At 50.9% G+C, this 26147-nt stretch overlaps 2 protein-coding genes and 1 pseudogene across 3 annotated transcripts in view; 2 read left to right on the forward strand and 1 right to left on the reverse strand.

The window, feature by feature from the left end:
- Positions 1 to 28: 28 nt before the first annotated feature.
- LOC105559684 (tubulin alpha-1 chain-like) lies at positions 29 to 5602 on the forward strand. Its single transcript, XM_012008182.1, has 5 exons — positions 29 to 217; positions 494 to 710; positions 794 to 1623; positions 1882 to 2045; positions 2126 to 5602. Exons 1-5 carry the CDS (start codon positions 215 to 217, stop codon positions 2250 to 2252), a joined length of 1341 nt encoding a protein of 446 aa, XP_011863572.1. The 5' UTR covers positions 29 to 214; the 3' UTR covers positions 2253 to 5602.
- A 47-nt stretch (positions 5603 to 5649) lies between these two features.
- LOC105559687 (protein neuralized) overlaps positions 5650 to 26147 on the reverse strand; it is a 56583-nt gene continuing 36085 nt past the window's right edge. For both annotated transcript variants that reach the window (XM_012008185.1, XM_012008184.1), the window contains exons 2-4: positions 8743 to 8909; positions 7369 to 7937; positions 5650 to 6912 (exon numbers count right to left, since the gene is read on the reverse strand). In XM_012008185.1, coding sequence (XP_011863575.1) covers positions 5733 to 6912; positions 7369 to 7937; positions 8743 to 8909 — 1916 coding nt within the window. In that variant the 3' untranslated portion in view covers positions 5650 to 5732. The remainder of the gene's footprint in view (positions 6913 to 7368; positions 7938 to 8742; positions 8910 to 26147) is intronic.
- On the forward strand, positions 19498 to 20021 carry LOC105559686 (annotated as a pseudogene).

A 26147-nucleotide genomic window follows, 5' to 3' on the forward strand; every position in this document is an offset into this window, starting at 1 on the left:
ACAATATCGACAGTATTCTGCGATTGAAAGAACTCTATCTGAAAATCATGGCTTACTAGATTTTTGCATCTTTGTCTTTTTCCGTCACCCTGGACAACGAGAAAGAAAATCACAAAACAAACCGTCTCGTCAGTCGTCATCAATCCGCGTCAAACATTTTCGGTGCCAATAGCGCTCGTTTATCCCACCTATTGCAAGTTAACGAGTCTTCAAAATGGTAAATATCGAGCAACGCAGCCTAGTCATTTGCGGAATTTAATATTTCGGAAATCATCAATCATGTTTTTCCGCGTGATAAAATATCGAATCAGTCATAGGATTGATATGCGCTATCTCGATACAATTCTAGACATTAGAGATTGCAAATTTATATAAAATAAAAAAAAACATGAATTTGTAAGCAGTACGGATCTACATGGTTTACTGTGATATCTTGATGGTAAAAGACGTAGGTTTGCGTTAAGATACACTGATTATTAATCGAAACCAATAGCGCGAGGTGCTTTCGATCCACATCGGCCAAGGCGGCGTGCAGATGGGCAACGCTTGCTGGGAGCTTTATTGCTTGGAGCACGGTATACAACCCGACGGCATGTTGCCGCCGCAGACCTGCACGAACGACGAGGGCTTCCAGACCTTCTTCAGCGAGACAGGCGGTGGAAAATATGTGCCCAGGGCCGTCTTCCTCGATCTCGAACCGACGGTGATAGGCAAGTTCGTTTTGCGACGGCAACCAATAATGAATTGACAACACCAATATGACTCCAACGTTCTTCTCTCTGTCGCCCTTTAGATGAGGTGCGCACGGGAACGTACCATCAGCTGTTCCATCCCGAGCAACTGATATCCGGCAAGGAGGATGCCGCGAACAATTACGCGCGCGGCTACTACACCCTAGGCAAGGAGCTCATCGACCTCGTGCTGGACAGGATCCGCAAGATAGCCGACATGTGCGCTGGTCTCCAGGGTTTCCTAATCTTTCACGCGTTCGGCGGCGGCACCGGGTCCGGCTTCGCTAGTCTGCTGATGGACCGGCTGTCCATGGACTACGGCAAGAAGGCGAAGCTGGAGTTTGCCATATATCCGTCGCCACAGATCTCCACGGCGGTCGTTGAACCCTACAACGCGATCTTGACGACCCACACCACGCTGGAGAACTCCGACTGCGCGTTCCTCGTAGACAACGAGGCGATCTACGACATTTGCCGGCGGAATTTGGACATCGAACGACCGACCTATACGAATCTGAACCGGCTGATCGGCCAGATTGTCTCGTCGATCACGGCCTCCCTTCGGTTCGACGGTGCCCTCAATATCGATCTCACCGAGTTCCAGACGAATCTCGTGCCCTACCCCAGAATACACTTTCCTCTAGCGACCTACGCGCCCATCGTGTCCATCGAGAAGGCCTATCACGAGCAGCTCACCGTGATGGAGCTCACCTCGGCCTGCTTCGAGCCGGCCATGCAGATGGTAAAGTGTGATCCACGAAGGGGCAAGTACATGGCCTGCTGCTTGCTATACAGAGGCGACGTGGTGCCGAAGGACGTCAACGCCTCCATCGCGACCATCAAGACCAAGAGAACAATACAGTTTGTCGACTGGTGTCCAACGGGTTTCAAGGTTCTCTTTCTGGCGACATTTCTTCGTAACAGTAGCAAACGTTTTGCGGTAATTCGTGAATCGTGGATCGTAATTGTTCTACTTTGCGTTGGAAAAGCTCGTGCGCTGTCGACGCAAAAAGAATTTCGGAATCAAAATCCGATTTATCAGTTCGGCTATACTATCCCGCTTCGGAATATTTTGCACGAGATAATCGCGCTTTCGGCATCAATTTTGAAATCCTGTCGTTTTGATTTGGGTGGTTTTTGATCACGACAGGTAGGAATCAATTACCAACCACCAACCGTGGTACCGGGCGGTGATCTGGCAAAGGTGCAGAGGGCCATGGCCATGCTGGCGAACACCACGGCGATCGCGGAGGCGTGGAGCCGGCTGAACCGAAAGTTCGATCTTATGTTCAGCAAGCGAGCTTTCGTCCATTGGTAAACTACCGCTGGTTTCTATAAAATAGTAAGATCAGGTCGTGGCTTGTCCTCATTCGCGAATTGTAACGCGCCGTCAGGTACGTCGGCGAGAACATGGAGGAGAACGAATTTAACGAAGCCAGGGAGGATCTGGCCGCGTTAGAGAGGGATTATCAAGAGGTCGGCACGGATTCCCTGGATATCGGTGGCGAGGAAGAAGGCTAAGCGCCTCCCAAAAGACTCGCAGTGACAATCGCGTGCACCAAGAACCCATGCGCTTCGGTGGGATAAACGAACTCTTCCTTTTTCCCTCGTCGCACCACTTTTCTAGAACTTTTACATTGTTTTGCTGTCCTCTTGTACATATTTTATATGTATCGTTTTTATTTTAGACATACAAGTTTTTGCACGTCTTCGTGATATAATAAAAAATCCTGCAGCACAGCTTTTACTCCGTTATATCGTATTCCTTGTTGAGGAACTCGCGGGAGGTTCCTTAACATTCTCGGAGGGAATTGGGAGGAACGGGGAGAGAAAGACAGAACGCCGCTCGTAGATATTATAGGCTTTTTATGTGGAACAGCACTTGGCTGCGCGAATTATATTACATATGTATAAATTTCCGTCGGCATCTTTACAATTACGGTCGGAGAAACTCTCGCATAGAGCGTAAAACTTTTATTTCTTCCCCCCCTTTTCGAGTATAGTAAAGTGGTGTAAAAATCTTGAACGTTCTCTGTACTTGTGCGTATTACGCTGATACGTGAGGAATTTAAAAGAGGATGTTGCAAAGCAGAGACTAAGTAACAAAAAAAAAAACAATGTACTCTCTCGCGGACTAATTGTAAGCTCTGCGAGTAATGCCGAATTAAAATGTCGTTAGTCGCATAATCGTAATAATAATAATAAGGACGATAGTAAATTAAAGTAAAAATGTAGAGCAATGATCGAGATGCTGCCAGGCTGACGACAGAATAATAACACGGCAACTAATCACGCTAATTACAGCGATAACGATGATAATAATGATAAACATTCGTCGTAATCATAATCGAGCATGTCTTTTCACCCCATCTTTCTTTCTCTCTCTGCACCTTTCACTCTATCGTCGCTTCGTCGACAACATTTTGGAACAGTTCTTTATTCGTCGTATCATATCAATAGAATAATAATAATCTATTGTTATACTCTTTTTTTTTAATAGAATCTTGGACGCGCCGTTCGCTGGCAGACACGCGTAATAATTTTCATATCTTCGTATCTATAAAACCTCTCTCTCTCTCTCTCTCTCTCTCTCTCTCTCTCTCTCTCTCTCTCTCTCTCTCTCTCTCTCTCTCTCTTTCCCTGTATCTACCTATTCTCCCTCTTCCGTTTACTTAGAGAAAAAAAAAGGAAAAAGCTTTTTACCTTGTTCTTTTCATCATACTTTTTGGATTGGCAGACGAAGTCCGCCGCTCGCTGGACTAGAGATTTTCACTACCGCTTTATTGCGCATCCGTTATCATATATTCGAAGGGGAGGGATTTTCCTCCTCCTCGTTTCTCTAGCATTCGTTAAAAATTAACACTTTAAAGGGCCAAGCACGCCGTCCCCTTTGGCTCGAAAATCGTTTCGTCGTTTCAAGTTTTCTCTGGACTGTGAAGAATTCGTCTCCCTCTCTTAGAGAGGCAAATCGCAAACTAAAACACTGACAATTCCCTATCATTATCACCTGACGAGGACAACGTCATTCTGGATTTACATTGATGGACTTACGAAGATATTCAGAGATAAACTCCAGCTAGAATAATTTCTTTTCGAGACGAAAAAACTTTACAAGCGCGTGATGAGACACACCGGACGCACAAGACACCGTTTCGAAGATTAAGATAAGATATTTCGAACCGGACACTCCGTGTCGTCCGCGGATCAACGGAATCAACGCCACAACTGTGTTCTCATCTCTTTTCACGTCCAAAGGGTCAACGCGAATCGTAATGCCACGCAGCAGAGGTCAGAACAAATGTAAATCCTTAAGTCCTAAGCTCTGTCGAATTAGAAAAGTATTCGAAAAAGGCTTCGCTGTGTGAGTTCGCAACTAACTTCCAAATCGATTATACAATGTTTCGCGATATGTCGCGAAATTATGCACCCGCAGGATCGCTACGCGAAGGCCAAAAATCTCTTACTGATCGTAGTCAGGCGTACACAATCAATCCGCGTATAAACATCGTGTCACAGGACGCTAAAGTGACGAGTGCTGACGTTATTAGCAAAACGAATATTATTAGCTAGATCGAAGCGATTGTCATCGTCAGGATTTGCCTGCACGCGAATGCCCGTTGGAGTGGCGAAAGGCCGAGTAAAACAGACGGGAAGCGCTCAGGATCTTTGGTAAAACCCCGCCTGACACGATCGGCGATGATCACGGACGCTCAAACACTAGCGCTCAAGGAAATAGTTGAGGAAGATGAACGATGTAGGACCTCGAGTTTATCCCGCTCTCGTCGTGGCAAGGATACCGGACGACGAGGTACAGTTTTCGATCGCCCTAGAAGTGGGGCCGAAGACGCGAATATCCAGATATCCTAGGCGTCTGATCGGAAAGTTTGGGCTATGCAATCACACGGTCCGTTAAATAATAATCACGTTACGAGATAGTGACTATGTTAACTCACCAATCATCACTAATCGGCAAATCGTAAAAGTAATAACGGTCGTGGCAAACGAAACTACTCGCGAATAATTAAGGACAGTTACACTGAACGAACAACTAATAATAATACAATTAATCGTAGCGGTAGAACATTAATAATAGTAATAGTAATAATAAAATAATTAATTAAAGATTGGAAGAGTAGTACGGTGGTAAGTAGTAGTAATAGTAGTAGAATAGTAATAGTGATAGTTGAGAGCGGTAGTAGTAATTGGTAATGGTATAATGACGATTATGTCACTTGTGAAAATATCTAGGATCGATCTCTTTTGTCGATGACGCAATCGCACAGTTCGCAGTCATTCACTCTCACTTACAATACAGATTGGCAGACAGAATATCGATGTACAAGCAAACTCGACCAACTACCACTTTTCATCTCGCTTTCATTCTCATTCTCTCACACTCTCACTTTTTGTCCGTATCCGCGGCAATTCATCTCCGCGTTCTCGCTCGAAAATCGACAGTGGTGGCAGTGATCGTGATTTCGAAAGCACCGCTGCTTTCTTTGTGCATGGTCCACCTATTAACATATTAATTGACAGCGACGCGATCACGCGAACGCGTCGCGAACTGCCTTAAATATTAATAGCGTTAAATATTCGATTCGGCGTAGCTCTCTACGATTCGCAGTCCCCGAGAATATTCCACGGGAAGTGTCTCGTTCCCCGGTTTATCTACTTGTTTTACTTGCCGGAACGTGCCTCGCGTTTCAATAGAAAAAGAGATACGGCAGTGTGAAGGTGGCGCATTCCGCCTCGATTTTGAGTTTGTTTGTTCGTTCGTTCCGGTGCGGTCGTGGGGACGGGCGAGAAGCGCGACGGCGATGAAGCGCGGCGGATTCGACGCGGAAGGAAACCAAGACGACGGAAGCACGGTGATGGACGCGGCGGCGGCGGCGGCGGCGGCGGCGGTGGCGGTGGCGGTGGCGGTGGCGACGACGGCGCTGGGAACCGGGAAGACGTCCGCGCGCTCTCTCTCTGTCCTTCTCTCGGTCGGTCCCGAACCGTTCAGGACCGGTAGATACGGATGACGTCGCGGATCGCCGCTCGGCACAGCGGGCAATGACCGCCGCCCTTGCCACGCCACTGTTGGATCGCGCAGGTATAGCACATACACATGTGGCCGCACATGTAGAGCACGCTATCGATGCTGCGCTCGTAGCAGATGGAGCATTCGCTCGGCTGGCCGGCCAACGTCGGCTGCAGTCCCTCGCTCCACTGCTGCAGGTGGGACGAGGCCGCGCGCGACGACGTCAGGGTACCGTCCAGGCTCTGGTAGGTCACCGGGTCGACGTACGTCGACGAGCCGGTGCTGGCCATCGTGCCGGTCAATGGCGGCGAGGACTGCCTGGAGGATCCGGGATGTAACACCGGCGCGGGTGTAGCAACCGCCGACGCCGCCGACGCCACCGACGCTGCCGACGTTGCCGCCGCCGTGGAGAGATGCGCCGATTGCGCCGGCGAATTCCTGTGCGTCGCGGAGGCGTAAATCGGCTGTGGCGTGGGCGGCGGTGGCGTCGGGTAACCGGACTGAGGTGGTAGATTTACGACGAGCACTGTCCCGCCACCCACCGCCGGCTTGAACTGCACCAGCTCCGTGAATCTGGATAATTCCGTGGCGGCGTTGCTGTGATTCGAATGCTGCTGCTGCTGCTGTTGCTGCTGCTGCTGCTGTTGCTGCTGAACATTGGCAGGCGAGGGATTGCTCTGACGTTGCCGGGGCGGCGAGGTTGGTCTACTGGCCAACATCCTGACGCGTTGAGTGCTCCCGTAAGCGTCCACGAACGCCCACAGCTGCAAGCTCTGATCGACATGCATGACGACATTGGGCGGACCGCCATTCTTGCTCATCTGCACCTCGCCATAATGCGTGACCGTGAAGGCGATCTCGTCACCGGGCTGCGGACTCGATGCTACGTCCTTGGAGACTACCCAGTACTCCGGACGGTCTAGCAGCAAGTCGCTATCGTCCGGCAGGTCCTCCGGCGTGAGTCGCGCCGGATCGCACGAGGTCAGGCCCAGAGCTAGGGCGCCGACGTACATCGGTTCCGTCGACAGGATCTGCACGACCAGTCGCTCGCCCAACAGCAACGGCCGACTCGTGAACGCGTAGCCGTGACAGAACTCCGTGTCAGTGCGCGTCGCCACGCACTGCTGGTTGGTGAAGCGGATGTTCCTGCCCCGAGTGCTGCGAAGAAAGAAAACGAGGAAGCGATTAGCCTCAGCGGCGCTCGCTCGCTTAATGACGGGCGTCTTGGGAAACCGTGAAAAGCGGACGGCGAATTAGTTCTGTGCGGCTGAACGGCGCGGCGAATCGTTGTGCACCGGTTGGAGTAACTCCATTGTAAATCGATGACTTTCAACTTTCGCGTTGTTCTCTTGGGAGGGGGAAAAAAAGGGGGGGAAAAAGTAAAAAACACTATCGCGTCGAGTAATGCAAAACTCTGCTAATTTGATCGAGCGACTTTAATCAGAAAGCGTAATTGCGCAAGTAGCGTTTCGAAGCGGGACAAGTAGGTTCCAGACAATTCTCCTCGGATAATTCAATTGCGATTTGAGCCAAGCGCCGGTGCGGGTACCTTTTTCGCGGCGCGCATTAACCGGATGAAACGCGAGTGGACGATCCGGCACGCTCGATACTCACGAGTGGAAGGGCAGTGGCGTGAAGATGACGCCGGAGGGTTGAAACCTGAGACCGGGCAGCTCCACGTCGGGATCGTGATGAATCGACATGTTCTGCATAGACGGCACGATGATCCTTTCGACATCCCGGCCGGCGTTGCTGGCATCGTCCATGGCCGAGTGCCTGCTGTGCTGCGCATTGTCCTCGTTGCTGTGCTCGGCGCCACGGCGTATGTTGTTGAAGTGCTGGCGATTCGGATCGACGAACTCGATCGCGGTGCTGTTGCCGTAGACGTCGATGATCGCCCAGAGCGGGCCCCGGGTCTCGACGCCGCTGAAGAAGAGGCCCTTCTCCTCGCCATTCACGCCGAAGTGCACGTCTCCGGCCGACGTGACGTAGTAGAAGAGCACCGTGTCCCTCTCGGCGAACCTCTCGGCGAGCGCCTTAGCCCAGTAGCCCGGCTTGTTCGTCAGATCCGGACACGCGTACCTCGGCAGGCCGCTCCGCAGGTTGATCGGGTCGTTGCTGGTGAAGCCGAAACGGATCACGCCGCTCCAATTGTCGGAGATCTCCAGGAACTTCACGCAGACCTGCGTCGTTTCACAGAAAAGCGACCATGTAGAACTCGTAATTCACCCGTAATTTGTACGAGGAAGCGAAAAGAACAGAAGGCACCTTGCGAAACGGCTCGGCGAACAGGCGCCGCTCGAGCGATCCTAAAATGGAGCTTCGTTCGGAGGCATCCTCCGGCAATTAATTACGCCCGATTACGTTCCTCCCCCGCGCGCGTTGCGTCATTACGATTCTACGACTACGATTAGGACACGTCGCGCAGAAACCGAAAATGTACGCTTAAACGCCCGGCGCGACCCGCCTACTCGTCTTAAGGCCTGCGTCCACTTGGTCCAAGTTCTAGCTCCGAGCTCTTATGGAATAGCCGCGAGTCGATTGGCTATACGCATTTCTCGAAACTAGAACTTGGACCAGGTTCTAGCGTCTCGCGGACGCGGGGTCTTTATATCGGCGACCGGTCTCTCTTCGCGTATTCGCGACGGATCTCGGAAGACCGGACGGTGATTCCATGGAAGATTGCTCCAGTAATTCAGCCCAGCCGTTACGATCTGCTCCGCGTTAACTACGGACGGACACGCGAGAGAGATAAGCTGTACGCCGGGCATCGCCGGGAGGGCCCCCGTAACTCCAGCCCGGACGATATGCAAAAGAACGACCCACGCAAAAAGCCCGGGCTCTTACGGTCGCCGCGATCCGTTTTAATATTCCGAGGAATGCGAACGGCGGTATCCCGAGCGTGACGAGTGGTCGCCGGTTTCCCACAATCGAGGCGCGGGCGCCGGCCGGCGGATTTGAAAACTGACGGCCGAGAATGGACCTCACCTTCTCGCCCACTCGCACGGGTCTGGCGCTAAAGGTGACACCCTTGCAGAAGCTCTCGTGTCTCCGGGCGATCGTACCGCCGTTACACAGCCTGATGTTGTCACCGTGCACGTGGTGAAACGTCAACGGCGGCAGGTTGTTGGTGCCCGCGTTCGAGGACCTGGGCGCTGAAACAGAAAAACGATCTCGTCAGCGATAACGTTCCACCGATCTCTGCGCCTTATCGCAGAAGGCTTGGAGTCGCTCGGTTCATTTGTCCCGCAGGTGCGTCGTTTCGCAATCGATATTAATATCTATCGTTGGAACGTGGCGGGGAGAACGTGCGAAAATTATTGCTTATTTATGCGCGTTACATAAACATTTATTTACGCGCACGCGTAACTAAGAGGATTTTTATTTATACCTAGGCGTTATGTAAATAATAAATATTTCCATAACTAGCATAAATAGCCACAAACAATATATCTTTTCGCGCAAGGTTGCGGCGGTTAAGAGGAGAAATTGAGGCCTGCCCCAAGGTCCTCGCCTAGTCAGAAGTAATTCGTCGTCGAAACAACGTCGTATCGACATCGAAACCGTCATATTGCCGTCGACTCGACGTCGTTTCGACATCGATCTACGAGTAATTTCTGACTGGGCGGTGTACTTGCTTTCCTCCTGGATACTCGATATATTTATTTTCTTTTTACAAGGACGCAAAATTCGAACTTGGCTACTTCCAATCTTCTTTTCAGAATACACCTACGAAGTGTAGATTATGCGTGAAGAAATGAGATAGGCGACGTTTAATTTATATGAGAACGATTATGGTCTTTCGATCTTCGACGCAAGAGCCGGGCCTCATGAGCGCCGTCCAAGGATCGCCTCGACCTTTCGACCGATTGTTTCATAGGCGCGTAGGCGTAGGCTGCGATCGGTCGCGCTGGGATTTCTCCTTTTCTCGACCGCGGGACCCGTGGTGGCGTTTGCCGGAAGAAAATAGGCCGTCGAACGTTTTCTAGCGCGGCCGGGAAATTCACTCGAGGTGAGGTAGCCACTTCGGACGGGGAACAAAGAGGGTTATTCAGCGCGGCGCAAAGGAAAGGAGAAATTCGATCGGGGAACTCGTATGCAAGAGCACCTCTCGTCGGGGCCCGTCGAGCGTTTCCACTCCGGTATTTCATAATGCAGGGCTCCGCCAGTGCGGAATGCGGGGCTACCGCCAGGATGTTTTCAGGCGATCGGCGAGGAAATCGCATTAGCTCGACGCAACCGCGAAGGGGGATGTGCCTTTGGTCCGGAAGAATTGGTAATTTAATTTCTACACTTTATGCAAAGATCTTTCGGAAAGAGAAGGTCGCTGACGCTCTATCACTGTTCTGCCTTTCATCCAAACACTTTGGTCGCTTGCTTCGATTTTTTTTACAAACACTCGTCACTCGCGTAGAGATAGCGCACGACGATAGCACGTATTTAATAACAGATTTAATAAAGCTGGAAGGAATCCTGAGGACACCTCGAGAGTTCTCTTTGTTCGCGATTTGAAAGCAAACCGGGGAGTATCGCGCCGAAGCGACCGGCGCCCGCGAGAGCCTCGTTCTTACTGACTATCGATATACCGAGGCGCGTAGACCCGATACTGTACGTGCGCCGGAAACCGCACGTTTCGCACCGGAAGCGGCCGCCAAGTGCGGATGCCAAGTATTGACATACACCGAACAATCTGCTTTCTCCTGCAAAACGGACGCGGCCCGGAAACCGCCGTTATAATAACACGAGGGAGAGGGAGTTGATTTGCACTTTGGCGACTTCATCGCGGACCTGCGGTGCTTCCTCCGTGCGAGAGAAATAAAAATGCGGAAGAGGCGATGTGCCCCGAGATACCGGTGAGCTAACAAGAGGGTGCCCACAGCGTTAATTAATCACAGAACAATTAATGTCTCGCTGGAGGAGGAATCTAAATTGTAAGCTGAACTCGCCCCTTCGCGAGTTTAGCTTAGGTCCGGTTTCTCCAACGTCGCTTGCCTTTGAGCTTAGCTTAATTCGTTCTTTGTCTCTTTCCAATTGTTACCTTGGAAAGAGACAGACATGAATTAAACTCGGATTAAAGTTAAGCTTAGCTCCATTCGTTCTTTGTCCCTTTCCAATTATTACCTTAGAAAGAGACGGACATGAATTAAACTCAGATTAAAGTTAAGCTTGGCTTCATTCGTTCTTTGTCTCTTTCCAAGTGTCACTCCAGAAAGAGACAAGCATGAATGAAACTACGCGCTTCTCGCTTGAGCTTAATTTGTCTATCTACCTTCTCTTGCTTACATACACTCCTAACGATCGAAATATACGCAGACACGCGCGATCCATCCACGAGAGCGTTCCAGACCGTCGAAAATTATCGCGAGAAAACTGTACCAAGAGAACAGTGTTGAACTTCAATGCACGATATAAGAAGTTGCCAGACACCGATATTAACGGCGATTAATCTGCTAATGAGAATCGAGCAGTGGCGGTCGCTGCGACTGTCGAGATCGACTGAATAAACGCGGACGGTGGGTGAAAAACCAGTACCGGTGAAAAATCGCGGACCGTTCGGTTTCTCACGCTCCCGGTAAGGCGCGCGTATTAGGAAACGCGTTCGCGCTAATTGTAATTTCTAATTCCCTCCTTCCCTTCGCCGTCGAGAGGGGAAGGGGAGGCGGCACAGTTGCTTTTTCCTCCGTCTCTCTCGCTCGCTCGGCGGGACCGTTACTAGGTGCAATTATGTAAAAAGTAAATGCGCCGGGGTATCCGAGATTTTACGGGAGTCGAGGTCGCAATAACCGCGCGATTGCGTGTCCCCGGCCCGCTCGTTTTCTCGCGTAGCTAATTTTCGGCCGGTCACCCGAGAGGAGCCTCTGCCCGTCGTGAGGCAACATTGCGAAATCCGGAATCACCCGGATAGAGCTCGTTCCTGGAACCCGCGTATCATCCGGTCGATCTGCTGGTTGGCCACCGCGAGCACGCTTTATTACGTCGTCGCGTAGGCTAATAAAAAAAAAAGGTCGGAATAAGTCGAGTGACAATGAAACGCTGGTCATCTAAACGCTATTAGGGATATACGCGCGGCGGTTGGTCAAGTGTCGATTTTATTCTTCGGGTCGACTTCCGAGACTCGATTGCGCAACGAGGAAGCAAATTTTTATACGAGCCGTAGAGTTTCCAGCTAATTCTTCTTTTCGTTGCTTGTGATTCGATTTTGGCAACGGAAATTGTAACACTTGCACGACCGTAATCGAGATCAAATGAGGAAAGACAGGTGGAAAGTCGCGCGGTCCCCAAAGGACAGGAGCGCGATTCTTATCTCCGCGCGGGAAAGCAGGTGAAGCGCATCTCCGAACGACGCGGGTCCAATTCGCGCGGATGGGAGAAGCGTCGTTGTTCAGTCACGATTAGTCGCGGCAAGAACGCGAATCGCCGACGCATCTCCGTCAGTCGGTTAGAAACGCCCGGCCGATTCACCGTGGGAACGTTATGACGTATACCGTTGCATCTCGCCGGCGTTCTTGTTGGCCTCGGCGTACCAAACCGTGACTCCATTTACCCTTCGCGATTGGGCCCGCTTATTCGCGACCGCCGCCACGGTTCCACCGCAGACGCATTTTCGCGGGGACCAGTTGATTTCTCGCGCACTGTCGCGAGATGGCAATTTATCTTGTTAGGGCCTGAGCTGAGTGGCTGGTCTTGTACTCTTAAGACAACGTTTTACGTTTTAAATTTTTGTCTTCAGGTAACGCACAATACCTGCCCTTGAGGCCTGTTGGACCAAGTTCTAGCATCGTGGACACAGGCCTTTAAGAATATGGTACAAGACAGCCATTCTGTTCAGGCCCTTAGCCCACGGCTAAGACTTTTAAAGGATCCTGGAGGGTGCATCGTTAGGTACATTTAGATTCAACGAGATCAGCTTTTCCGTAGTACGCGGAGCTCTCGAGGATCTCCGCTGAAAGGTCAACGGCGTCCGCGGACCGCTTTCAGTGGCGAGGATCAATCGCGGCCGCGAATTCGCAGCGCACCGCCTGTGAACAGTTATGCGAACATTCGCTGAGTAATCGCCGATTCAACCGTCGTGACCGTCATTAAACGCGACGCGACGCGACGCGCCGCGCGTCTTCCTTTTTTCCTCCGGGGGGCGACCAAACGCCAGGAGATCGAACGTCGCTCTCCACGCAAATCGCGCGAGTCAGAATTTCTCTCTCTCTCTCTCTCTCTTCCCGGTAGTAATTGGTCTATGCCCGCGCCTATGCCGCCGTTCGCCAGCGCATCTCGTGGGAAACCCGTGGCACACATTTGCGCGGAAGTGCCTCCTTCGTAGACTGCGAGACTCTCGGTGAATCTCGGCGCGTCGCGATGCTGCATCTCGCGGGGGACCGAGCTTAATTAAAATCTCGTTTCTAGCCCGAGAGAGAGAGAGAGACTGCGCGATGTCGCGTCGCCGACAGCGAAGCAACAGATGTTGCGAAGGTAGAGCGCGAGAAAATTCCAGGTGGAGAACGACGAGCCCGCATTCGGAAGACACGTGCTCGGAAATGTCACGCGTCAATTAATCGTCACGTTACGCTGTACGAGACACCTCGCGATCCTCGACCGAGAGTGCGAGGCCCCTGGAGATGAAGGATTAAATTAGTTCGGTTCGATTATTTCCGCTTGATCGGCCCCCTTTACTTTGTTCCTACGCGCGACCGGCAACTCTTGCGTCATCTCTATTTTTAATTTACCTCCCGCTTCACTCCGACAAACTCTGGTGACATTTAAGAAGTTTCACGATGAGCTCGTTACCCGAAATAATTCCAAACGCGACCGATCGCGTTATCGTATCGGGGTGAAAGTAATCGGCGCGGGAGAGCAGAACGCGCGCGAGGTCGTCGTCGGCGGCGATGTGAACGCGATGCACTTTGTACAATGTAAATAAACGAAGCCTTGACCGAGCTTCGCCCTCCCTCCAGCCCTCCGCGGCTCATTCGCCACAATTAAATCTATTTCTACGTCGGGTGCTATCAGCCGCTCGTAGGAAATAACACGGACGCGCCGATAAGCCCGATAAGCCGCCCATAATCGACGCATCTCCGTAGCTGAGCTTCGCTCAGGCGAACCGTGTCGCAAAACGACGACTCTGCGGGTTTTGATCGAATAAACAAGAACGAAAGGACCGACGAAGCGCAACAGTCCCTGCTTTAACAGCACATCCTCTATGTTTACAGGCCTACATCTCACCTTGATTCGCGAGATAATACCCGAGTCGAAGTTTTAGCCCTATGTTGAACCTTTAATTCTATTATATAGTAGAACCTAAGACAGTGAAAGAGGTCGAACTGCAGGTACAAAATTTACTCTGATTTTAAAACTGATAGTGTCGACAATTTCTACTTTTGTCAATTAAAGTAGGTCCTTTTGAGTAGGAGCTAAAGTAAATTTTTAGAATTAAAGATTCAAGGGAGAAGTAAAAAAATATAACGTCGTCAAAGTAGGTTATTGCTGGTCTATGTAGGTGTATAGATCAACTGAGTAGGTGTAAATTATCCTTAAAAGTGTCAAAATAGTACCATAATTTCGACTCGAGTAATGTTCGTTAAATTCTCACGGTAATACAATACGTTACTTCACTTTTAACTTTTAACTAAATCCTTTTTACTTACTAACCTACATTATTTCGTAACTGCGTTGTAGTTGTTGATTTGCAGTTATCACTCGAAAAGGACCCAAAAGAATAGGGTCGAAACGTTGTGCAAAAAAACTGATTAAATAATTAGCCAGTTGGGTTGACTATAAGTTTCCCGTCTCAATTTTTAATCATTGCTGGTGACAATATAAGCAAACTCTCCTTTCGTAATACAATACAATCGGCATTATTAATAAGATATAATTAATAATCGCAAGGAGTTGTGTCGTTGCGTAGCGTTTTGCACGCTCGCTCCGATCTTTATTTTACACCTAATTTCAGCAGGTAGACTTTGTAACAACTTCTGTTGGTGTCTCTGCTTGCGATCTCTCAACATTACTTTCTCTCTCGCTGTGCCTCATTTTTGGGGCGATAAGGAAAATTCCTCCACAGCAAAATGACCGGATTCCTCGTGACTCACTCGGACTACTCACGTCCCAATACTTCTCGTCCATCTTCATTTGTCAGATCACGGACCATATTCTACATCTTTGACTCTCACAAATTGAGACGGGCCATTCGAATTCACCACGTTCTGGTTTCACCACTCACGATTTTCATCCTTTTGTTTATTATCATTGACGCTGTCATATTGATTTTTTTAATAATTTATATTAATGAGCGCTGATGAAGGCACTCTCTAAAAATCAATCGGTGGATTATCACTGAAAGCAGTGAACAGTCACCGATTTACAGTTGTTAAGTATACCACTGCGATTTTCAGTGGTACACTTAGAACTGCAAGTCAGTGACTATTCGCTGTTCTCAGTGATAATCCACCGATTGGCTTTTAGAGAGCACTGTGCTTGCCGAAGCGTTCGCGGTTTTTCGTTTTATTCTCTCAAATGTACCATTATCATTCTGTCACCTTCACTCGGCTCGTTCTCTCAATGGCCGTTTTACACATTTTTTAAATAAACTTGAATTCAATTAAAATTAAAAATTATCCGCTCAATTGCTCGACGTTCGTTTTGACGTCGGGGAACTAGGTGTCTCCGCGCGACCATTCACGCGACTTGAACGGAACCGACGCGGAAGAAAAGAAACAGAATAGGAGGAGGGAGGGAGGGAGGAAGTGAGACGCGCAACAGGCTGCGGGTTGCGTGCGCCTGTTACCTATCTTAAGGACGACTTGGAGCCAGGGGTTACGAACCGCTCCGATAAGGCACTCGAGGTACTGTTAAGCAGCACGCCGACGAACCCGGTGGTAATTTTCTCCGCGCGCGCGCTCGCTCTTGCTAGGCCTCGCAGCAGGAGGGGCCTTGTTCCCACGCCCGGTGCCGTGATCTTTGCCGAGCTACCTAGTCCTAGGAGGCGATCTCCCTCTCTCTTTCCCCACGGAGGAGCTGCGCGTCCTTTCCCCTACCCTGGGTCGGTTCCCCTCTTCCTCCCTCTTTCCAATTCTCTCTCTCTCTCTCTTTCTCTTTCCCTCTTTCCCCGCCGTTCTTTTCGCCTTGCTCTCCACCATCACGTGCGTTACGTAAGACGGCAATGTGCGAGCCTCTCGTCTCCGCTGAAATAATAACAACGCGTACACACAGAGCCCGAGGCGCGAACGAGAGGTGGCTACGACCGAGGGAGGGCCGCGGGGAGGGCGAGCGAGATGGAAAAGTAGCCGTCCACGCGGAGAAGGTAGCTCTCTCGGATGGCGCGCATGGTTAACGTAATTACGGAGAGTAGCTCGCGTGCGCGCGATGCAGCGCGCGGTAAACAATCGGTACATTAAGCTACCATCTACACGCGAGTCGGAATCGCGGATTAGGAGCGGATAGGTAACGGGGCGGCGTTGAGGTTCGTCGAACTTGGAGCCCCCATCCCCCCCCCCCTCCTAATTGCCCGCGATCGCGCTCGTGATTTGCGCCGCCGGGCGATAAAGATACGGGCCTGTCATGTAGATCGCGATAAGAATTACGCGACGACGCGATTACGTCGTATGTTCGCGCGATTAGCTCGATGCGGCACAATAGCTGGCTCGATCGCGGTCAGCGATGCGTTCGACCGATGAATCGCAACGAGATTGCCTCGTAATTACGAAGCCCTGTCATTTGCCTGGCTGCACTGTCGTAATAAAACGGCGGAAGAATGTCCGTGTCGCCGCTCATAAGCGAGCTATCTGGAATTGGGCTCGTGCCGCGGGACGGAATAAAGATCGGCCCGCGAGGAAGGAACGCTGGTATGCGGCGTAGCTGGGTACGGTGGAAGAACGCCCGAGATCTTTATCCGAGAGAGCCGCTCCGTTCTCTCCCTCGGTGTAGCTTCGGTGACCCGCTTTTCGGCGACCTGGGAACGTCCACGTCGCTCGAATCCTCCTGGTACTATTTAATCCCCGACGTTACTTGGCCAGAAACAGCGAGGCCATGGTGTAAAGATACAAGGTGAAGCGATCTGGTGGCCGCGCAGTGTCAACCAATCAGAAGTGGCCCAAACTACCGAACTGACCGATCAGAAATTTGCTCCAACCTTCAAACTGCACATCACTGCGGTTGAATGCAGGAAGAACCAGTGAACAATTTGCCCCAAAAATTGGTTACACGCGCAATGTTTCACCCTGTACCTGTACACCATGGGCGAGGCCCTTGGGACTCGGGGCCCTGCGATTTCAGCGGCGGCTTCGTCGACGGATCTCGCGGAGGCGAATCTCGCGCGTTCTCCAGACAAGGGCGAAGCCGTTTTGGTGCGATCGCGACCGGGATATCCTAAGCTTCTTAGACGAAGGGGGTGTAACAAAACCCCCCACGACGACAAGTGTGTATTCCCATCGCGGCGCTTTTAACACGGCCACCACGGCCCATCTACGAACAATCGGATTAACGAAGTTAAACGAGAGAGGGTGGCCACAAGATACCGCCCGCCCTTCGTTTATCCCTCAGAACCCAAGGGGGTTGCGCCGCATCTGTCGCGCTTCGCACGCGCGGGATCGCCGCGAGCGACTTGCTCGCGGGGGTGTAAAGAGAGGGATAACAGCGGAAACCGGACCGCGGTTCTCGCGTCCCCGTGGATTAACGGTTTTAGCCACGCTCGAGTTGCTCCAACGTGGGCGAGTGAGGTTCGAGCTGCAATCTCTAATCTTGCGATCGACAAGCAATGACGCAACTTGTCGTCAATTTAAGAATAAAAGAGAGAGCACGTGGACTTCGGTAATGCCAGTCTGAGCCGCGGTCTTAAGCGGAACGGAAAATTGGCTCCGAAAACGAAGTCTTCAGCGTTCGATATCTCCAACGTATCCGATATGCATTTGGTGCCGGGAATTAACAAGATCCAATTTAGATGCGCGCGAATCTAGCGTAGTACGGCGAACCAACGATTTATAAAGCGAGGCAGTGCGCAGGCGGTGAAGCGATCAGGGAAACGTCCGGATGAACGCGGTGAGCAAGGAAAGTAGAGAAACAAGTGCATTGGATAATTCTAGGGCCGCGCTAGAGCCGCCGGCCGTTGCCTGCGTGGCGTGCTCGCTTTTAATTAGATAGAAAGTCGGGAGTATATGGTATCGCGCCACGATGTAATTGTGCTTTAACGGTTTTGGGCGTACTCGCAGCGAGATAAACGCGCGGTGGAGCCGCGGGCAAAAGGAACGATGCGGCGCTTCGAAGACGCGGTCGTTGCCGCTGTCGATGGTAACGTCGACCCAGTTGCGATGCTAAGCGAGGTTGAAATTAGGTTTCTTGCGCCATGTCGCTAATATACAATGACAAGAGAGAAAGAGAGAGAGAGAGAGAGAAAGAAGAAGGCGAACCGCCGATCGTACCATCGAGTCGCAAACGGTTCGCAACATCGCCGATGACTCACGAAGGCGCGGGGCTGCGTTAATGAAATTCCGCTTCCTCGTACGACGAAGAAACGCGTGTCTCGCACTTGTAGTTAACCGGAGTCGTGCCCTGCGCGCTAATTTCGAGCACAAACCGGCCAGGGAAGCGCTCGTTCGAGCGAATAGACCGGAGAAAAGCGACGGTCAGATAGCCGGTGTTGACGTAAGCCTTTCGAAGAGTTACGGGCGACTAACCGGCGAAAATGACTCAGTCGCCATGTGTGGTCATCCTGTTCGAATTAATACTTCGTTACTTGGAGGAACGGGTTTACAGTTTTGCAAATTGAATATATAATTAATATTGCGTCAATCCTGCAAGTTCGTTTGATTGAGTTTCGATATTAATTGTCGTTTCCTCGCGGGGAAAAGTTTATTTTTATCGCACGTAACTTTCCCTGAAAAATGTCAAGAAGAAACGTCACATTGTATCCGTGTTCTAAATGGCTTCGATTTAATCAGTGGTCAAACATTTATTGTAAATAACAATAGAAATTTTGTAGAGATTCGGCGCATTGTGAGATGCTCCAGTCATGTGGGAGGAGCCGATTCTTAGCAGGGGAGTTCGGAGGGACGGATCACGATTTAGGGAAAGGGAGACGTGAAGGAGAACGAATGCGTTTTGTACTCACCGAGAACGTGTGCGGACAGGCGTAATCGTGCCACTCTGGTGGCTCTATTGACTGTCAATGGTCGTCTCGGACGTTGACAAGACAAAGATATCTCGATCTTAGAGCAGGACAAAGACATCTTGGATCTTGGAGAGCAAAACAATGGTGACTCTGAGAAACGATCACGTGTTTATCGTTTAGAGTATCGCGTAGGAAAATAGGATATTTTTTAGGATATTTTTCTTTTCGACAGAGAAGCTTCTAGACACTAATCGCAAAACAGGAGGGGATCTGGAACGAACGAGCTTCTCGAAGCAACTTCGAATGATCGTGTAAAATAAAAAAAAAGAATTAAATATACCAAATACAAAATAACGAAATAAAAAAAGAAAAAGAAACGATGTATGCAGAGTAAACGTATACGTTTCACCGCGATTGAACCCTTTGTTCTCGATTTTAGCAGCAGAAGCGCAACGGAAACGTTAGAACTTAGTTGGCGCGAGCTTGAGACAAAGAGAATCGACGAGTACTCACTCAGATTGAGAACAGCTAGGCGATCGATCGATCCTCAATGTAGGATCTTCATCAACGCCGTTCCAGATCCGTAGGGAGACCGAGGGGTGAAGAGGGGAGGGGGATCGAGGGAAGGCGCAGAGGGGCGGGAAGGTGGCACGCGCGCGCGCTCTCTCACATTGTCTTCCGGGTCTCACCCTCCCGATTTTCCGGATCGGAAGAAAAACGGCGAACGGAGAGAGGAAGGTAGAACGGTGAAAGGAAAACACGAGTGGATTTACAAGCCGGGAGATGCCGGGAAAAGGCGGGCAGCCTCAGCCACGCCGCTACAACGACTGGCTTGCAGAAGCAAACTCCCCATCTGCTGCGTTGGTTGCTGCCCCGACCAACTCCCCGCTGTCATTACTCGTGTCTGTGTGGTCCGTCAATACACGGCCACGTACACGCACACGTACACTTCGGCAAGCTGTGCATGGCAGCCGGGCATTCGAACGGAAAGGCGGGTATATCTGGAGGATCTCACCTTGCGGATGCCGGCGATAAGGCGCGGCCTTATCGCTGCCGATATTAGCGAAAGCGTACAGTGATAAAAGGCTTTATGCGTCAGATCGACGTTAAACAATTGACACGAATAACGGAACGCCGACAACGGCACGATTAGCGACCAAGAGTATTTTCACGATCAGTTTGATAAAATCTATTGCATATTATTGCGTAATAATCTATTGCAAAAATTAGATTTAAAATTAAGACAAATTCTTTCGAAAACAGCATTTTTCTTCCTTTCCTTCCCCCATATTTTTAATCTCCATTTCACTCTCTTACGCAAGTGCGAACGACTAATTATTAACAAAAAACCTGACGCTGACCAATTAAAACTGGACTCTTCGTAGACTATATAAGCCTCAAGGAACATCGCGGAGGCGCGCATCTCCGACAGTACTAATAGCGAATGTCTTATTGTCAAGTGTTAATATACGCGAGTCCAACCCTCAGATTGGCGAGGAGCGACACGTAACGCGCGCGCACAGGCGTCGTTGTATATGTCGCAGCTGCAGCTGCTCGCAGGAGCGGAACACACGGCTTTGGGGATGGCGATGCATGCCGTAGCAACGGTTGCGCACCACCTGGCCCGACGAAAGCCAGCCAGCCAGCACCGGCATTGGCGTAGCTCTCCCCCTCTCTCTCTTTCGTTGGCCAAAGGACGAGATCTAAAAAAAGATGAGCGAGAGGGGAAAACACAAAAGGACCCCAAGCTTTTGGGCATTCCGGCACCCTCCGGTCGTCCTGAAAGCCGATCGATGATCCTGAGAAGCTGTACTTTAATCTTATGCACGTACACGCAATGTCGCTCGTTAACAGCGCGAAGATAGGAACAGCCAGCGACCTGTATACTTTCATAGGAAAACCGTCTAAGGGCGAGCTTGCGCGGTGGGAAGCGGCTGACGAACGAAGGATCCGCGCGTGTCCCGCGCGGAGCTTCATGGATCGGCGATTTTCACGGGACATTAGCATACTTGATCGGTTACGTGGGGGAGTTGCTCTACTCGATTAGGGGTGACTCGAACAGCGTGTCAAACGTTACGGGATTATGCATGCGCGCCCCGAAACATTAATCACTCTTTACAACTGTAATCGCATTTGTTATCGGCGCGGATCAATAATTCGGAGCCAAACGAGACTGGCGGGACGACGAAAAGTGCACTCAATTCGGAGCAAGTGGAATTAATAAGCGCGCCGAGGTACCGGAGGAGTGCGAGGCTGCGAAGTCTGGTTGCGCGAACGGGGTTGAACGGGGGGGCCACTACATTGCGTAGTCTCCCCCTTTTTTTTCTATATAGGATTTCCATAGGAATGTGGGGGTGGCTCCGCGACGCGGAATACCCCCACCATCCCGACCACTGTCGCCACCATACTCGCCCATGGGGTTTGCGCGTGATATCGCAATAGAAGCTCTATCGATCCCGGCCCCCGACGCAGCCAGACTGGCCGTTGTCAGGGGGTTGATAGCGATATGCAAAGCTCGGCACGCGCTATATACGCGGCTCCGTTGTAAAAGCTCCGAGTGATTTTGCGCGAGCCCGCCTGGACTGGACAAGCGGGCGACAAGCCCCGAGTCCCTAAATATACGACTCGCCGAATTTATTTAAGAGCGACGCTCGCGACGAGAGAACGAGGGAATAACAAAGAAACGCGCGACGGAGGATATTACATTACACCTCGGTGAGAACTTCGGCCTCGATAGAGACCAAGCCCTTAATCGCATAATGCCCTTACGGCGATAAGTTTTATGGTCCATCTGCCCTTAATATCCTGGGGGGAAGCCACCGGATCGTCGTCGGTTTCCCCTCGTGCCTTTCCTTCCTGTTTCCTTCCTCCGTGGCTCGGTTCTCCTCGTCCGCAAAAAAATATCTACATGAAACCCACCGAAGTCCGTGGGAATTCACGTGCAAATTCCCCGAGTTAAAGGAAAAAGAAAACCGATATCGCCAGCGCATCTGCGAGCTCTTCCGCTCTTCTCTACGCATTCTTCCACGTCTCTTCGAGCCTCGCGGCGACGGCGGGTTACGCCAATTTCCAAATTGCGCTGGAAAAGGCGTAACCGGTCGACAAAAGGATTAAAGGCAACGACCTTAACGTCTTTAATTCATCCGATCCGGTTGCTCTCGTTGGCGAGTCCGCCGTCGTTCGCGGACTTTCTCGGTTTACACCAGAGGTCGACGGTTCACCGTGGCTCTCAACCGTGACGGATGAAGCGGAAAACCCACCGGTACCATCGCCGTCGTCGCCACCGCCGCCGTTCTCTTTCCAGTGGAGGGCGATTCTTCTTTCTGTGCGCCGCGAACGACGATACCGCGCTTTGGATCTCGATTAGAAGAGCGCGAGGTATATACACTAGGACTGGTGATTTCCTACGAAGCCTTCGACATTCGAACTTCGAAGCTGCGAAGTAATTCGAAGTTGACTTCGAACTTACGAAATCTTCGAAGCTTCGAAGTTATCAAAAGTAACAGCCCTAGTATGTACGCCTCGTCCCGGTTCTAAATATTACGGCGCCATCCCGCCGGACGTTTATTATCGGCGTGGAATATCGACGGGTCATTACGGTGAAATCCCGGCTAATCGTTACGTTCGTATGTTCGTCGATTTTCTCCGCGGAATCGAGACAATGCCTGGAAGGCAGGTACGCGTGGGAGAAGCTCGTTAGAGCGCGATTATCAGCGTCGCCTGCGGGATTCCGTTCATGTTAAATTAGACGCGAATTAGCGTGCACGACGATCCGCGACGAGAACTGGTCTCGATGGAGAGCGGCCGTCGCTTCCTCACGATAATTACTGTTCTATAACGCCCCGATTGTCTTCGCAAACACGCGTGAGACACGCCGATCGCGAGCAGCGCGAATATCATCATCGAAGTGTCAACACGATGTAAATCAAATTCTAATTTGGTCCATTTTCCAAATTTTGTCATACATAAGTCTTTATCGTTGCTGAAACACTAAGGTCCAGTTTCACCCACGTCGCTTAACTTTGTTGTTTTTGGTTAGCAGTTAACCGACGTTTGTGAAACTGGCCCTAAAGTTCAGTTTCACCAAACGTCGCTTAACTTCAATCTTGATTTATTTCACGTTTGTCTCTTTCTAGAGCAACAGTTGGTAAGAGACAAATAACGAATTTAGCTGACAATGAGCTTAAAGTTAAGCGCCGTTGGTGAAACCGGGCCTAAAGCTGCAACGTCAAACTGAGGTTCGTCAGTCACCTACAGCGATCTCACAGGCCATCGGCGATCGCCTAAACATCCTGGAATGCACTGAACGCGGAGGAAACAATGTGCGATAAAAGCGCGTCAAGTTTATCGCTCGATTTGGGCCGCGAGTGCGCGTTGCAAAATTTTCGGCGGCAAAAATTTCGTGGATCGCGTCGTAAATCACGGCGGGGAAAAGCGAGTAAAAGTCGTGGGAGTTTACGGCCGCGGTGCCGATAAACGTCGGGCGTTTCTATCGTCGGCAGGCCGCCCGCAGTTTACATGTCGGCGGTTTCGTTTATCGCGTAAAACCGGTACTTTCGCGGGATCGCCGCGGCGCACGTGGGTGGTTTCGAGGAAGCCGATCGCAGACAGATAAATTGCAAATAACCTTGCCGCCGTCATTCCGCGGGGCGAAATTGCATTTAGCTAAGGCGTCAATTGTCTATTGCTCCGTTAATTCAATTACGGCCGCGAAATCCTTTCGATAATCCTCCGGTTACGGTGACGGGGCACCGACGAACCATTGTCGCCAAGTACAATGCATTCTCGAGCGCATTCGGCCGAGCAATTAAACGTGAGAGAAATTCCCGCGAGAAATTTTCTCGTGTCGCGGCTAATTGAATTCAATCGCGGGGGGTCAGCGGCGAACTTCCTGCGATTAGGCCGATTTCGTGTGGCCGGCGTGGGCGGGTGGGCGGCATGGAGAATGAGAGGCGCTGCTCGGACGACGGCCACGTCGTCGAGATGAACTCTGACACTCGGCAATTAAATCATCCCGTTGTTCATTCAGACATTGACTCGCTCGTTGTAGCGCCACGCCGCGCGAATTGCGCGTAGGCCGATCGCGTGGAATTTTTCACCGCGGCGCGGTCCTTCCTCCTCTTTTTTTCATTCAACGATCCCTGGCGTTTTGCTCGTGGGCGATAAGGTTGCCTCTGGCGCAATCAACGAGAAATTGCGAGTATCAACCGGCGACTTCCGGTGATTACAGAACAAGTGTATAGAAGCGCGGCGAAAAGTTCGCAATGAGGGGGACTTCCGCTCTTGTTGTGCGTGTTTCCGAATGCCCATTCGTATGCTGATAATCCCACGATTGATCGACGATGGTGACGTTCTTCAAGGACAGACTTTCGCTCTCAATCTGGCGCTCGTTATCGCGGCGAAGAGCTGCGTGTCGAGGAGCCTGAAGATTCAAAAGATCGAAGAAACGTCAACGACGACGGAAAGTTCCTATTTGCATCAGATTATCGTGGCACGAGTCGTTATAAAGTAGACTCGATTAAAGAGCAGCCGATGAATTCTGCGGTGTTGTCGTCGTCGAAAAATTGCATCGGCATTGCCAGTCCTCGAGGTGGCTCGAGGGTACGAAGGGCTACGATGTGGTTTCGCAACATTTGTTCCATTAAAGTCTAGAGGCGGCTCTCGACTCCCAGGAGTAATATGTGTACTGCGAGTGAAGGGCTCTAGGGGCTTCTCTTTCTCTCTCTCTATCTCTCTCTCGACAAAGTCAGTCTCCGACCGAGGGCCGAGAAAACCCATCGCGCCGCGTGTAATCGAATCCGCAATTTTGATCGGAAAAAAGTGAATCATCATCGTGCCTTTCGATCGGTGTACGTTAAAGAATAAGGAATGATAACAGTTAAAAGGAGAGTAAAAACGAGGAGGGAGCGCGAGTTTATTCCTGCGTCCTCCGTTTTATGCGACTTCCGTTCTTACCTTCCGAAGCCAAAGTCCCTAAAGCTCGTTTACGATTCTATTTTTAGCGCCCTTACAAGCAGCTGTACCGCGACGCTTTCAGACAATTTCAGGCTGCAGTTTCGTTTCTACGGCGATTAAAGGGTATCGAGTACGTGCCGATTGCGGGGGAGCGGCTCGAAGGCAGTCGGTACGAGGGGCCTCGCGGACCGGGAGAGAAGAACCCCAGAAGCTGCCAGACAAATTGAGAAATGGCTCCGCGCCACGGCGTTGTCTCACCGTTAAAGCAGCATTAAAAGCACGGCGAATGCACTTGGGCGCAGTAGAGCATCTCCATGGAGGAAAAGAAAGCTTTAAAAAGGCAGCCCCGATAAATCTCGGCGAAGGGGGAGCCCCCGCCGTATCAGCCGCTGGCATATTCAGGATCACGCGAAAGAGAACGCATCGTTAGGACGTCTCGCTGCGTAGTTAGGAGATTTATGCATAGAATATGCGTGAAGATCGCACCGACAACTCGCCCTCATCGCCGTGCTCCTCTACCTCGGATAATTTGCGTCGAATAAATCTCAAGTATTACGCGGTCTCGGCGGAACGTTTAATTTAAATTTGCCTCGCGGAGGAAAGAAAAAAAGATCGCCGCAATACAAATTAATTAACGGTAAAGATCGCTCGTAAAATTTGAAGCGGGGCCGTACATTCGACGACTAATTAACTCGTTATCTCGCGACTGCATTTGCAGCTCGGCGTGTTTCCGCGTCGGCTTCCAGAGTCACGAGATACTATTTTCTAGTCAACATAGCAGTCTTTTTATTTTTATTATAAAAGTCGACGATCACCGGATTATCGCTCGAGAATCCATTACGTTAGCAGCGGCGGCCTCGGCTTAGCAAATGAGTTTCTCGAAAGCACTCATGAAAACCCTCCTCGCTCGTATTCTGGAACGCGTCTTCTGGAAACACTTCGACCGACGACAGATGTTTGGCAGTTACTCCGCTTTTTCGACTCGACTCCTGGAGGGAAATCGGTAGGAGTTCGCAAACGGCGCGTCTATTCGTAAACAGATTGCCCACCGGGACCAAAAGGGGATCATCTCGCGCGGGCAGATAGACAAAACAAGTAGAAGTGTTTAGATCCTCGTGCGCTTAGCTCCTCGTCGCGATTAATTCGAATGCCGAGAGGTGGAGCGTGATAACGCGACGTTTATCCGCTAAGACTCGCTATGCGGGAGACCGCGGGATTAAATATTCAGAAAATGTTTAGCAATTACGTCACGTTACGCAGCCACGTAAGGTGAGGCGAATGTGGCTGTAGAACGAATCGCGTCACGGCGGGGTGACCTTACGAATTTTCACGCAGCCCGGCGATA

This window comes from Vollenhovia emeryi, unplaced genomic scaffold, assembly GCF_000949405.1.
Source record: "Vollenhovia emeryi isolate VEMERY1.0 unplaced genomic scaffold, V.emery_V1.0 DF939260.1, whole genome shotgun sequence".
NCBI lineage: Eukaryota > Metazoa > Arthropoda > Insecta > Hymenoptera > Formicidae > Vollenhovia > Vollenhovia emeryi.